General features: G+C 47.5%; 1 protein-coding gene across 1 annotated transcript in view; it reads right to left on the bottom strand.

The window, feature by feature from the left end:
• KMT2E (lysine methyltransferase 2E) overlaps nucleotides 1-15,316 on the bottom strand; it is a 607,980-nt gene that overhangs the window by 200,410 nt on the left and 392,254 nt on the right. Inside the window, 1 exon segment of the mRNA XM_029615154.1 lies at nucleotides 87-341. Coding sequence (XP_029471014.1) covers nucleotides 87-341 — 255 coding nt within the window.

The raw sequence follows: 15,316 nt of genomic DNA, 5'->3' as shown, positions 1-15,316 counted from the left end.
CAAGTTGCTAAAATGTTTGTAAACTATGCACATCAGTAAGTTGCTTACAATTTTAATATCACAAATTGTCTCATCTCTCTCATTACCTTTTTGCAAGAGCCAAACACATTTTCTACAGGTTCTCTTCTCCTCCGTTTGTCCGACAGGAATGGGGAAGTAAAACGAATATAGTGCTTAGGGGTAGAGTACACATGAGGACTGTACGAAAGGCCGGGTAATGAATTCAACTGCGTAGCAAGAACTTCAGGATCTGTCGTTACACGCAGAGGTCTATCTAAAAGGTTGTCTGTTGGTTTTCCAATCTTCTCATGTTTCTCACTTAACCATTCAGTCACCAAGTGCTAAACAAATCAAACAAAAGATTATATGCATATATTTAATTTCTTATAACATGCAAGTGGTGTACAATTTCTATCAAGTTTTAGCTAGTATACAGGGTTCAATTTTCACTTAATGGACATGCTTATTGGTTTCTGTACATAGCATCTCATCAGCTGACTTGTTAGATTTTTTTTTTAAACATTTCATTGAAGTTATGAAGAACAAATCCTACTATTAAGACATTTGCGAACATCTGCTGCTCCTCAACAATTCCTGGGAGCAGCCACATTAGCAAAAATCACTAATCACCTCATCTTCAACGAATCCAACTTTTCCACAGTTAACAGAGGGCAATTTTCCAACTGCAAAGTCAAAGTCCACAGGTATTTTTACTTTGAAAATTCCCCCAAGGAAAGATTTGAACAATTTTTTGCGGATACTTTTCAGATCAAAACTACACTCATAGTTATGAAAATCCCAAATTACACATGCAGCTTTGCCCCCCGACCTAATCATGCCTCGGGAACAGCCTTCTACAATGTGGTTTGTACACAGGCTGTGAAACCACTCTGTATGTACTTTTATCTACATACAGGGTGGGCAATTTTCAGACAGCTGATTTAAGCTGAAATTCCTTTGAAAACTGCTCTCCCCTAAGTGTCATAAGTAGAGAGTACAGCTTTCTTTTATAGGAAATCTAACTTTTACATGAAATTTTATTCAATGTAGGGGCCAGACTGGTGGCTCATTGACATTCCCCAAGGAAAGTCTGTAGCCTGCCCCTTATAGGCTCCCCCAGAGAATGAATCCTGGGCTCTTTATGAAACTAGAGCATCAGACTGCATTGCCCCATGGTCTTCTTGCCCCTCAAAAGAGCTGAGATTTTCCTTTACTCTTTAAATATTGTTGACGTTCCCGTTTACGGGTCTATACTTCTTAGCTTCAATAAAATGACTACAACCTCGAAAGGAATGAAAGAATGATTTAACCTTGTCTTCGGGTAAATGTTGTACTCTTGTCTCTCCACAATTCTTTACCAAAACAGTCCAACTCTTCTCCAAAGAGATATCTGCCCTTAAACGGTAATTGAGAAAAATGAGACTTTGGCTATGTATCTGCAGCCAATTCTTTAGCCACAGAAGATGTCTCGCTCCCACTTAGCAACTCAGCTGATATCCTTATGACATCATACAGCGTATCCGATAAGTAAGTCATTGCAGACTCTAATCTTGAGGTACCTTCGTCCTCAGCTTTTGCTGAGTCCAGCAGAGCACAGTTCTAGACACATAACTTGCACAAACTTTTCCCTGCAGGACAAATGAACCCGCTGAAAAAAAACATGCTTAAGGGCTAACTCAATTTCCCTACCCTGTGGATCCTGCAAGCTGCACCCCCTACTGGGGTAGTCCTCTTAGCCACTGAAGCTAAGAATTCATCCACCTTGGGCTGTTGAAAAAGTCATTGGCATGGGATATAGCTTATTAAAAAAACTTTCATACGCCTATAACCTGCCTCAGATGTGTCCCATTCTGACAAAATCATAGCCTCAATTTCAGAATGCATAGGAAATGTAGAGACTGATCTTAAAATTGGATTCCAGCTAGGAATCACCTCAACCCTATCATCCTCTAAGCGTAACACTGAGGAGACTTGTGTTATTAATTTGCTCCTTTTCTTCTTCCCCAGATTGGACCTCACCTTCTTCCATAGAGTCCAAATCACTATTGCTTTGTCTTCCTCAAACTTTAAATAGGGGGAAACAGTTTCCAGAATATTTGGTTCAAACCTCTTCTTTTTCTGTGGTCTAGTCATATCAAAATAAAGAAAAACACTCATCCTGAGGATTTAAATCCTCTTGCTGTTCCTGTAGATCATGATGAGCCTGATGCAAAAATCTGAAAAAAAATCAGGCTCAAAAACACCTCCACTAGGTGTCAGGAACTTCCTTTATCTCGCCTTGCAGGAAGTCCTGCTCCGGTAGTAGTTTGGGAGGTCCCTACTCTAAAATGGTCCAACTCCTTACAGCAGACACCACTGCTCTTGGTTTCAAAACGTCCACTGCGTCAAAGTCAGTCATTAGAACCGCTGACTCTAATGGCTTGCTGGCTATAGGAATTGCCCTGGGAGATGGCTTTTGAATGTTTCCTGCCTCAGCAGAGTCTGCTTTCTTACCTAGAGGTGTCACCTGAGTTGTTTCCAGGATATTCGTTTTACTACGGCACCCGGAGCATAAACTTCCTTTACCTAAGGAAGTGCGCTTTGAGCCGCAGTAGTTGCCAACGATGACTCTTCTCAGCCATCTGAGCAGTGTTTCTAGCATACGCGACTTAAATTGGGAGTTAATGCTAATAGCTGCCGGTAAGGATTTCTAATCCCAGAGGGCTTCCCTTACACTTAAGTTGCTGTAATGTTCTACCTTGTCTGTGACAGAAGGAAGGGAGCTTTAAAGGGAACAGTCTGGGTGCACCTCAGTACAGAAGAAACATCTGCAGGAGCATGGTCCCAAAATATCTCTTGAACTTAGACAATAGTGAAAGGGCTTAAATAATTTTCTTTAAAAGAAATAGCCTTCTGTTCGATGAGTCTCAACTCAAACATCCTTCTAGAAGCTGGAGGCAGAGAACACTGGCTAGGGTTGTTCTATTCATGACCTACATAGATGTGATGTCATATTAAAAAGAGAGCTCTGGCTCCAGATGCTGAATAACGGGACTAAACCCATAGGTTTGGGACTTGTGAAGCAGACAAAAGAGGAAATGGATGTTTTGCAGCGTCAGGTGCGGATTGGCCTATCGGGGGATTGGGCATCCCCCGGTGGGCCGGTCGCTCTAGTCACGTGGTCTGCCGAGCATGGCCGTGACTGAGCTGCGCTCGGCAGGCCACGGGGTATCCCCTGGGCCGGCCTGGGCGGCAAATCCCCAGGCCGATCTTCATCCGGAATCCACCCCTTTCCAGAGTGCTCTCTCAAAGAATTAGAGATTTGCATTAGTTCCTGCACTACTACAGCCACGCTGAGTGCCTTAATTCTATTACCTAGCTTTGAGAAATCAGGAAGGAGAAGAGGGAGGAAATGTGTGACTGATTACTCCGCCATCTTACAACTAAGCAATTTGCTTTATCTGAAGACAAGGATAATCACCAATCATACACGGGACTCACTAGCTAAGGGTTGTTTTCAACTTGTGCGTGGGGTGGGGATTCAAATAACATAACTTTGCTAACGTGCAGTAAACATGTTTTTGGTGTGTTTCAACTATTTCCCATCCCCACCTCTTTGTTTCTTTTTAAAGACAAAAAACATGACATACAAATTCTGATCTCTATAACTGAATCCCTAACAAAAACACTCAAGTTCTGGGATAACTGCCTCCAAGCTATCAACCAGCCTAAACCTGGTACTTAACTCAGCCAAGACGGAACTCCTCCTCATATCTCCTGACTACAGTGATATCCTTCAGCTGTCCTACCCCAGCACCTTGGACACCCAAGCAAGAGATCTTGGAGTGATAATTGACAACCATCTGAACTTAAAGAAGTTCATCAATCACACAACCAAGGACTGCTTCTATTAATTACAGATGCTAAAAAGTCTTAAACCTCTTCTACATTTTCACGACTTCAGAACTGTCCTCCAAGCCATTCTATTTTCTAAGATAGACTACTGTAACTCCCTTCTGCTGGGTCTCCCCACCTCCACCACCAAACCTCTTCAGATGCTCCAAAATGCAGCCGCTAGAATCTTGACAAATACCAACAGAAGAGACCACATCACACCCATCCTCAGAAATCTGCACTGGCTACCAATAAGCTTTAGAATCCTACACATGTCCCTCACCATCATTCACAAAACCATTCACAACCAGGTCCCTATCGACCTTCAAATCCCACTCAGACTCCACACCTCTTCAAGACCGATCAGAGAAGCCTACAAAGGATCTCTGCACGCCCCTTCAACCAAATCCACCCATCATTCTGCCACTAGAGAACGGGCCCTCTCAACAGCAGGACCAGCCATCTGGAATGCTATTCCCACAGATCTCAGACAGGAACCCTGCCTGTTGACTTTCAGGAAAAAACTCAAGACCTTGCTGTTTCAACAAGCCTTCCCCTAACTCAAGCCCATCTCAGCTATTCCACAGTTCATATACTAATTGCCACCTAATCAGTGCACTCCATTTCTGACCCTCTATATTATTTGTTATAGTTACCAAGTTTATCATCTGCTTCTGGCTTCTTCATCTCCCTCGTTCCATTGCCCTTGTTTTATTGTAACTTTGCCTCTTCTTCTATGCTAATGTTAAAACCCCCTGTTCTATGTAAACCGATATGATATGATCTGTATCATAAATGTCGGTATAAAAAAAGGCACTAACTAAATAAATAAATAAAAATGGACTCTGGGGCTGGAGATAGGCTCTATCCCTCAAAAAGATCTTTGAGAACAAACTGCCAAAACCTCCTGCAGCATCAGAAGTCTGCATATAGGTAACAGGCCTGAATATGTGGATTATAAAGACAGATCTGAGACAAGCAACTGATGCAACCATGACCCCAGTATTATGATCCTTTGTGTGCTCCTCTAAGGTCAAACCAGCCTGGGCATTAGTGAAGGATATACAATTCTGTTGTGTGGTAAAATAAAACTAAACAAATATATATAAACTAATACAAATATATAAAAACCTTAAATGGCTAGTTACAGGTTTAAAGGAATGCTCCAAACTTTAAGCTAAAGGCAGAACTGATTTTATGTTATGTTGTGTGAGTATGATATTATATTTATGTTGGTTTTATTATTTTGTTTTAACTTTTACCCTTGAATAATACACCGAGGAATAGCCTTTTACAATTTTATTTCTACTTGCACAGCTAAAATACTTTTATATGCTTTTAAATAATTTTAGCTGTTATCTTTTATTGGACTTATTTATTGTATTTTCTCTTTGTGTAAGTTGTAAACCGCTGCGAAGGCTAACGCCAATGCGGCGGTATAGAAAAACTAATAAACTATAAACTAAACTGAGGCAAACTACATAGCTGTAACAGTATAGGAACTATCATACATGCCTAGAAGTGTTTTCAAATTTTATGAGAAAGTTTTGGTAACCAGCCCTAGCTGTTTTCCAAACACAGAAAATATATTAAACATTCTTTATACTTTTTTGAAAATGCTGGTTGGTCTAGACTGCTGTAAGAAAGCGCAGTTGCTTACCTGGAGCAGATGTTCTCCTAGGATAGCAGGATGTTAGTCCTCACATGTGGGTGACATCATCCATGGATTCATCCCCCCCCATGGGTCGTAAGGCACTTCCTCCTCGCTAGGGCCAGCGTGACACCTGTGTGGGATATCAGACAGCTTTGGGGGCCTCGAGGGCACCGCAGGAATCTACGGTTCCTCTGGCATAGAGGGGAGTGGGGGCCGTGGGAGGCCAGAAGGACCCAGTAAAGGCTCAAGGAACTGAGGCCTCGGGAATGTGGCACCGGTCGCGTCTGCCTCCTCGGAGGACCAGAGGATCTGGATCATTCCGGAGGGGGGCATCGGGGGCTGCTGGTGGATCGAAGGCCCCTCGGGCACCGGTTGTATTGGTAAGGCACTTAATAGGACGTCCAGACGCTCAAGCAGGGGTGCTAGGATAGATGGCGGAGGCTTGGGCACCGGTATGGGGGCCGGAGGCATGGGCGGCTCAATTTTCTGGAGAGCTCTGAGCACCTGCAGTCTGAACCCTGTGGTCCAGCTCCTCCTGAAAGTCCAGTGAGGCCAGGACTAAGGGAGGGGGATGAGGAGTCACCGACTCTTCCTCAGGTCTCCAAGGTGGCACAATGCCCAAAACTGATATCGGTGGGGTACGCTTGGGACTCCCAGGGACATTGGAAGATGGGGACTCCGATGGCCAGGGTTGCTTCGGTGGTGGTAGATCAGCCACCAGTACCACAACGGAACCAGAGCCGTTCACCGACTGTAACCAGTGTCGATGCTTGCAGGATCTCCCATGGTGCTTGGCCTGGTCTTTCCCCAGTGCTGAGGATCCCGATGTTCAGGACATCAGCGAGATCATGGAACATCGGTCACCGTCCTCATGACCCTTCGAAGAAGTGGAGAGTAGCAAGAGGGAGTGTGTCAAGTGGCTACCCGCGACAGCTCGGTGTCGATGACTCCGACACGGGTGTGGATGGAGCGGATTTGGAAGAATCAAAAAGCTTCTCCATCTTATCAAGATGTGCACGAAGGCCTTTGGGGGTCATCTGATCACACAGGCGACACCCCAGGACGTTGTGCGAGGCTCCTAGGCAGAGGATACAAACCTCATGCGGATCCATGATGGACATAGTCTGCGGGCACTGACGAAAACTGGATGACGCCATAAAAGTTACCCAGTGTGCGGAATCCACCGCAAAGAAGCGAAAACACAACAATTTTAACCTACCATACTGAGGAAGCACTGACCATGAAAGGGGACCCGATGATGGAGACAGGAAAAGAACTTTTTAATGAAAAACAGAGAAAAGAGTAGAGTTCCATGAACTGCGAGGCAACTGCACCGTGGAAAAGAAGAGACTGAAGAGGGACCTCGAGTGGACGCGTGGATAGTGGCATGCTCAGTGTGCTGGCCAAAGCTTCTAGAAACGTTGACAAAGGTTTTCCATGCTGGACTCCATTGGTTGATGTCACCCACATGTGAGGGCTACCATCCTGCTTGTCCTAGGAGAATACTTGGTACAGATAAGTAAATTTGCTTTCTCTGTGGACAAACAGGACAGTAATTTGCCACGCACATGGAGACTCCCATGCTAAGGGTTGCATGCAAGTATTTGTTATGCTTTTGTATCAGCAGTGAAACATGCAACCCTTTTTTTTTTTTTAAGAAGTTGATGGGAGAGTTGAAGGAATCATTTAAATGGAGAAATTACTTACCTGATAATTTCGTTTTCCTTAGTGTAGACAGATGGACTCAGGACCAATGGGTATAGTGTGCTCCTGAAAGCAGTTGGAGACGGAGTCAGATTTCAATCTGACGTCAGCACTACATATACCCTTGCAGGAAGCTCTGCTCTTCAGTATTCTCCTCGAAAAGCAATTGTGGATATATGTTTGAATAACTTGATTAACTAGGTTAACTTGATTAACTGGAGCTGGTTGACGTGAATTTTAGCTGGAGACCGCCAGTACACTCAACCGAGAAACGCCGACACCCGGTAACTAAGGGTGTCCTAACTAGAGGTAAAGCGTGGCTTACTCATGCTTGTCTTGCTCTTGGGGATTGTCACCTGAGGTTTACATATTCTGAGGCAGCCGTGGGCGGGATACTGAGTCCATCTGTCTACACTAAGGAAAACAAAATTATCAGGTAATTTCTCCATTTCCTAGCGTGTAGCAGATGGACTCAGGACCAATGGGATGCACAAAAGCTACTCCCAAACCGGGTGGGAGGCTGCCCGTGGCCCATTTAGTACTGCCCTTGCAAATGCTGTGTCCTCCCGGGCCTGAACATCCAGGCGGTAGAACCTCGAGAAGGTGTGAATGGAGGACCATTTCACCGCCCTACAGATCTCGGCGAGTGACAGCATCTTGGCTTCTGTCCAGGACACTGTTTGGGCTGTGGTGGAATGGGCCTTGACTTGTAGAGGTGGAGGCTTGCTTGCCACTACATAGGCCGCCTTGATTACTTCTTTGATCCAGCAGGCTATGGTTGCCCGCGAGGCCGCTTCCCCTTGTTTCTTCCCGCTGTGAAGGATGAATAGGTGGTCCGTCTTTCGTACGGTTTCTGATCTTTCCAGGTTTCGGACTAGGAGTCTGCCAACTTTAAGATGGTGAAGGAGGCGTGAGTCTTCAGAGTCCTTATGCTCGTCTGGAGATGGCAGCGAGATGGTTTGGTTTAGATGGAAATGAGAAACCATCTTTGGAAGGAAGGAAAGGACAGTGCGTAGCTGTATGGATCCCGGTGTGAATCTGAGGAATGGTTCCCGACAGGATAGTGCTTGAAGTTCGGAGATGTGATGGGCTAAACATATTGGCACTAGGAATACAGTCTTCAAGGTCAGGAGCCGTAGGGACAGACCGCGTGAAGGTCTAAAAGAAGCTCCCGCTAGGAAGTAGAGTACTAGATTGAGATTCCATAGGGGTACCAGCCACTTTAGAGGTGGTCGGATTTGCTTGACCCCTCTCAGGAAGCAGGAGACGTCTGGATGGGAAGATAGACTGATGCCGTCCACTTTGGCTCTGAAGCAGGCCAGCGCGGCCAGTTGAATCTTGATGGAGTTGAGAGACAACCCCTTCTTCAAGCTGTCCTGCAGAAATTCCAGGGTCATGGGAATTTTGACTGTCCACGGAAGGATGTCACAGTCTTCACACCAGGCTTCAAATATTCTTCATATTCATATGTAAGTTAAAGATGTGGAAAACTTGCGTGCCTGGAGCAAGGTCTCAATCACTGCCCCCGAGTATCCGCTCTTCTTCAGGCAAGTCCTCTCAGTGGCCAGACCGTAAGCGAGGATTCTTCATGGAGGATCAGTCCTTGCTGGAGCAGGTCCCTGTGTGGAGGTAGAAGTCTTTGCGTGTCTGCATACCACGACCTTCTTGGCCAATCCAGGGCCACTAGAAGTAATAACCCCCTGAGGTGTTCTATCTTGCAGATGATCCCACCCAGTAGTGGCCATGGAAGAAATGCGTACAGCAGGTCTTCCTGTGGCCTGGGATTGTGGGTCTCGTCTGCAGCTGAAGAAGTGGGAACTTGGGCATTGGACCGGGTTGCCAGAAGATCCATGGCTAGAGTTCCCCAGCGGTTTATTATCAACTGGAATGCTGTTGTCGACAGCATCCATTCCCCTGGGTCTAGACTTTCTCTGCTGAGGTAATCCGCAGTGACATTGTCTTTTCCCGTGATGTGGGCGGCTGAGATCCCTTGCAGGTTTGCTTCCGCCCATGTCATTAGGGGGTCTATTTCCAGGGACACCTGTTGGCTTTTGGTTCCTCCCTGGCGGTTGATGTAAGCCACTGTTGTGGCGTTGTCCGACATGACTCTGACCGATTCTCCCCGGAGTCTGTGACTGAAGTGTAGGCAGGCTAGTCTGACTGCCTGGGCTTCCAGATGGTTGATGTTCCATCCCGACTCTTCCTTGTCTCATTGTCCCTGGGCCGTCAGTTCCTGACAGTGGGCTCCCCATCCCCGTAGGCTCGCATCCGTGGTGAGAAAGACCCAGGTCGGTGGGGATAGCCTTACTCCCTTGCTCAGGTGGTCTTCTTGTAGCCACCATAGGAGCTGGATCCGTACCTCCGCCAGTAACTGGAGGCGGACAGTGTAGTCCTGGCATATCGGGTTCCATCGTGACAGTAGGGAACGTTGTAGTGGACGCATGTGGGCCCTTGCCCATGGTACGACTTCTAGGGTTGATGTCATAAGTCCGAGGACTTGTAGGTAAGTCCCATACCGAGGGGCGAGCACCATTCAGTTTTCTCAACTGGTCCATCAATTTCCTTCTCCTTGTAGGGGGAAGAATGAGCTTGCCCTGTTGGGTGTCGAACCGGATTCCCAGGTATTCCAGATTGGGAGGGCTGCAGACAGCTCTTGGTTGTGTTGACGACCCATCCAAGGTTATCCAGGAGATTCTTGACTCTGGTGGTCGTCTGATGACTTTCCTCTGGAGATTTTGCCCTGATCAGCCAATCGTCCAGATATGGGTGAACGAGGATTCTTTCTTTCCTCAGTGTCGCCGCCACTAAGACCATGATTTTGGTGAACGTCCGAGGAGCTGTAGCTAGCCTGAAGGGTAGCGCTCGGAACTGGTAGTGATGGTCCAGGATCGTGAAGAGTAGCAAGCGCTGATGATTGCGATGGACAGAGATGTGCAGATAGGCTTCTGACAGGTCCAGGGAGGTCAGAAATTCTCCCGGCTGTACCGTCCCTTATGACAGCGCGTAGGGTTTCCATGCGGAAGTGTGGTACCCTCAAGTAGAGGTTGACCGACTTGAGGTCCAGGATGGGCCAGTACATTCCCTCTTTCTTGGGGACGATAAAATAAATGGAATAGTGTCCAGTATTTCGTTGGTGCGTGGGCACCGGTATTATAGCCTTTAAGGTGAGCAATTTGGTTAGTGTGGTTTCCACTGCCGTCCTCTTGGAGGGGGAATGGCAAGGAGATTTCACAAATTTGTCTGGAGGGATGCTGTGGAAGTCCAGAAAGTATCCCTCTCGAATGATGGTTAGGACCCACTTATCTGACATTATCTCGACCCATCTTTGGTAGAATCGGGCAAGCCTGTCCCCTATGGCTTCTTCCTGTGGATGGGTCTGTTGATTCTCATTGTGGGGTGTGGCTGGGGCCTGGACCTGAGCCGGCTCCCCTCTTGTTGTGTTTGTTCCGAAAGGACTGGCCCCTGCCTGCGGGGCGAGGTGCTTGGTATGTATTCTTGTATGGTCTGAAACGCTGTGATCCTCTGCCCCTATATGTTCGGGGAGAGGGGCATTGGCTTCTCTTGATCTCGTCCTCTGGTAAACGAGGTACTGGAGATTCGTCCCATTTGCCGGCTAACTTCTCCAGTTCGCTTCTGAACAGGAGGGTTCTTTTAAACAGCATTCTTGTGAGTTTTGTTTTGGAAGTCGCATTGGCTGACCAGCTTCAGAGCTAGAGTTGCCTTCTGGCTGCCACAATGGATGAGATGCCCCTGGCTGAAGTGCGCACCAGGTCGGAAGTCGCATCCATGAGGAAGGATATTGCTGGCTCTAATGTTTCAACGGGCGTGGTGGTGTTCCTGGCCATTGACAAGCATGCGTGTGTCACCAGGGTACAGCAGGCAGCGATCTGTAGTGTCATAGCTGCTGAATCAAATGACTGTTTAAGGATGGATTCCTGACGTCTGTCTTGGGCATCCTCGAATGCTGCTCCTCCTTCGACTGGAATGGAAGTGTGCTTTGTGACAGCGCAGACCATGGCGTCCACTTTGGGAAACACCAGGAGTTCTTTGGCTGAGGGTTCCAGTGGATATAGGGCTTCTAGGTCCATCCTCCCTTGAACCTGGCCTCTGGAGCGTTCCATTCCAGGTCGATCAGTTGCTGTACGGCTTGCAGCAATAGGAAATGGCGTGAGGCCTGACGGAGCCCAACCAGAAGAGGGTTCGTCTTTGGCTCCGCTGTGGCGCTTTAGCCTGGGATGGCCAGCTCCCTCAGGCTCAGAGACACGAGGTCTGGTAGTTTGTCTTTGGAGAAGAAACGCATCATGGTTCGGTATGGTTCCGTTCCTAGAGGGATTTCCCCTTCCTCCGGGGAGTATTGGTCTTCCTCTGAGGTGTCCGTGTCCCCTAAGGTTAGGCTTTTGTCCGGGGGAGGCATGTCTCTGGGAGGCTGAGAAGGGCCTGGGAGGTTTGTGTCCTCGAGTGGAGGCTGTGGCTGTGTCATCAGTGGCGCTGATTGCACCTGGACGAAAGTTTGCAGACCTTTAAAGAATTCTGACCAGGAAAAGGTTCCTGGGTCTATATTGAACCCAGCGGCGTTCCCTGAGGGCCCAGTCTGGAGGGCTGAGCTGGGGACAGAGAGGTCCAGGGTACTATTAGTGGATCCAGATTCCTGTACTGGCTGGGGGGGACCTTGCCCTGTTCTCCCAGAGCCTTCTCACACTGTAGGCACAGGGCAGTAGCCTCTTCATGCTGCGCAGCTCTTATGTGGCAGGTAGGGCAAAGGGCTTGTGCTTTGGCTTTCTTGGCCGGTGGTGCCATGGTTTGTGCATGTAGGGGCGTTCAAACCCGGTCTGTGCGTTTATATGTGCATGCCGGGAGGCTTAAATATGCTCTCCGGGTGTGCTGAGGGTGTGTGTGTGCACACAGCCGAACTTGTGCGCCTTGCTGTGCGCACATGTATGTTATGCGCCTGGCTCAGTTAGGCGGACAGTACGGCGATCAAGGGGGGGAAATAGCACCAGCGACTACGAGAGAAAGATGGCGACACCCTCCCCCCCCCGGAGGGTCTCCACATGGGAGGACCCTCGAGCTGGATCGGGGTCTAGCCTGGACGGGGCTGCTCAATCCGATGGGACAGACGCCGACGGGCGATCTGTGCGGCTATCCGAGCCTCGGAGACTTAAGAAAATGTTCTACCTTACCTTGTCTCGGCGCTTCCCGGTCTTGTGCCAGGCGGTCTCTGGCTGCAGGGGGGAAGAGGGAAATACCTTCACCACCACGCTCGTTCTTGCACCCGCTGCCTCTCAGCCACTCCATCCTGGGGGCTAAGTCCACGCCGAGAACCGGCTGCCGGACCGAGGCTTACCTCTGAGGGATCTCAGAAATCACCTCAGGAATTCTCGACTGGGGGAGGGACCCTTAGGTATCACCACAGGAGAGCGGGACTCGTCTTGTAGAGATAAGATTTTGGAATTTTCTTTCTTCTTTGGTTTGGATTTCCTAAAGCTGAGCAAGCTTGTTTAGAGTCCCAAACTGCTAAGGAGACGGAGAAATACTGAAGAGCAGAGTTTCCTGCAGGGGTATACATAGTGCTGACGTCAGATTGAAATCGGACTCCGTCTCCAACTGCTATCAGGAGCCCACTATACCCATTAGTCCTGAGTCCATCTGCTACACGCTAGGAAATAAAGGCCGGATTTTATAAAATTGCGCGAGCGTGAACAAAAGTACGCTGGATTTCATAAGATACGCGCATAGCCGCGCGTATCTTATAAAATCCAGGGTCGGCGCGCACTGCCTGTTCCCTCTGAGGCCGCTCCGATTTCGGAGCGGCCTCGGAGAGAACTTTCCTTCGCCCTCCCCGCACCTTCCCCTCCCTAACCCCCCCCCCCCCCGGCCCTCTCTAAACCCCCCCCTTACCTTTGCGCGCAGATTTACGTCTGCTTTCAGCAGACGTAAATCTGCGGCAAAGGTAAGGGGGTTTGACGTCACGAGGTTTGACGTCACGGCATGTGACGTCACGTCTTGAGCGGCCAATTGCACGCACAGGGGCCGCTTTCCCCCGTGCAGGCGTCCATCTTCGCCGGGAGGCAGGGGAGCCACGATCTGTTCCTACTGATGGCCGGAGGGCTGCAAAAAAAAGTAAGTCGCGCAGCGGGAGGCAGGAGAGGTCCGATGTCCGGAGGGGGCTGCAAAAAGTAAGTTGCTTCGCCGCTTCACACTGTCAGTGTCTCTTCTTCCCTCCTCCCGAAGCAGGGCGCGAAAAGCAGCCTTGCTCCGGGAAGAGGGAAAAAGGGGCTGGCAGTACGAAGCGGCGAAGCAACTTACTTTTTGCAGGCGTCCATCTTCGCGAGCAGCTGGAGGCAGGAGAGGTCGTCCGATGTCCGGAGGGGGCTGCAAAAAGTAAGTTGCTTCGCCGCTTCACACTGTCAGTGTCTCTTCTTCCCTCTTCCCGAAGCAGGGCTATGGTACCGAAAGCATTCATATCTTCCAGGAATTTTTTCTCCTCTATTTAACATCCACCGCCCAATTCATTTAGCCCAGTCATTGCAGCTACAATTCGTGGCCAGGGGCCATGCACAATGTCTCCTTTCTGGAACTTTGCAATCATGAGATCTAAGTCCAGCTATAGGTGTCATTGCCGAATGCTGGCTGGGCTTCTTATTCTCTGTAACAATCTAAGCCCCTGTGAACTTGGGGAACAGAAGACCTCATCCATGAATTGCACCCATGCCTTCCATATGGAGGCACAGCTCTGCCACTGATTGACTAGGCCAGCATCCCAACAGGAGCATTTAGGATCGGGATGCTGAGAAGATGGTCTTTGCAGTGGAATGGATTTTATGGGTGGAATCTACCATATGGGATAGATTTTATTTATTTATTTATTTATTTATTTATTTTGTATACCGACATTCGATCGAGATATCACATCGGTTTCCAGATAACAGGTTGAATAGAGCCGGAACTGCCCTATTTTTACATTGTAACAAGATAACAGTTGATTAAACAATTAATATTTTCTCATATAATCACAATTAATATTTTCTCATATAATCCTTTTGTGGCATGTGAAAGGCATTAAAATTGGGATACTGTCCAATAAAATCATTACACAGGCCCTATGTGCCAGTGCCTAGCAATGCTCCTGCAGAGAAACACAAGAATAGTGAGCACCACAATCAAAAGAAGACTTTTATTAGGGGCTGATGATGGGGACAGTGTTTTTTTGGGGGGTACAATATGAATCTGATAGTGTTCGCTAGTAAGTCCAGGCAAAAGAGGAGTGAATGTTGGTGAAACAGGTGTGACTGGAGCAGATGGCTGCGGAACCTGGAATTTATTGTCCGTTCCAATCTCTGCACAGATATGTCAAAAGATACCATAACCTGTGAAAAATCAATTTTTTTTCAGGACCAATATCCTTACTAGAACTCTACTACAGTCATTACAGAGTAACACTACTGGCAATGCATACTTTGAAGTAGGGCAATAACCCCTGGGGTTATTGTGACAGGGTACCACAAGCATAATTTGCCTTTGATGCAAAAAGAATCCACAATGGCACAAAAAAGCCAGAAGGAATTTTATCACGTGTTGATTGGAATAAATGGAAGGGCATGATCTAATGATCAAATTCTTGAAATCATCATCATTTTCACCATGCAGACACTAAATGAGTCAAAAAAGTAATTTTTAACCATATGCGAGTTGCAGAATAGCTTGATGTCATGAACCCCTAACAATTTATAACAAAATAAGAAGTGCCAAAACCCTCTTAAATTATTATGGTCAGACAACAATAGCTACTATATTATGGTATTTATATTTTTATCTTGTACACCACTTTGTTGCTCCCCTATGAGGAAAGACTAAAGAGGTTAGGACTTTTCAGCTTGGAGAAGAGACGGCTGAGGGGGGATATGATAGAGGTGTTTAAAATCATGAGAGGTCTAGAACGGGTAGATGTGAATCGGTTATTTACTCTTTCAGATAATAGAAAGACTAGGGGGCACTCCATGAAGTTAGCGTGTGGCACATTTAAAACTAATTGGAGAAAGTTCTTTTTTACTCAATGCACAATTAAACTCTGGAATTTGTTGCTAG

Source organism: Rhinatrema bivittatum, chromosome 9 (assembly GCF_901001135.1).
Source record: "Rhinatrema bivittatum chromosome 9, aRhiBiv1.1, whole genome shotgun sequence".
In the NCBI taxonomy this organism is placed as follows: domain Eukaryota; kingdom Metazoa; phylum Chordata; class Amphibia; order Gymnophiona; family Rhinatrematidae; genus Rhinatrema; species Rhinatrema bivittatum.
Note: the sequence above shows the minus strand (reverse complement) of the source record. Positions and strands in the feature narration are given on the sequence as shown.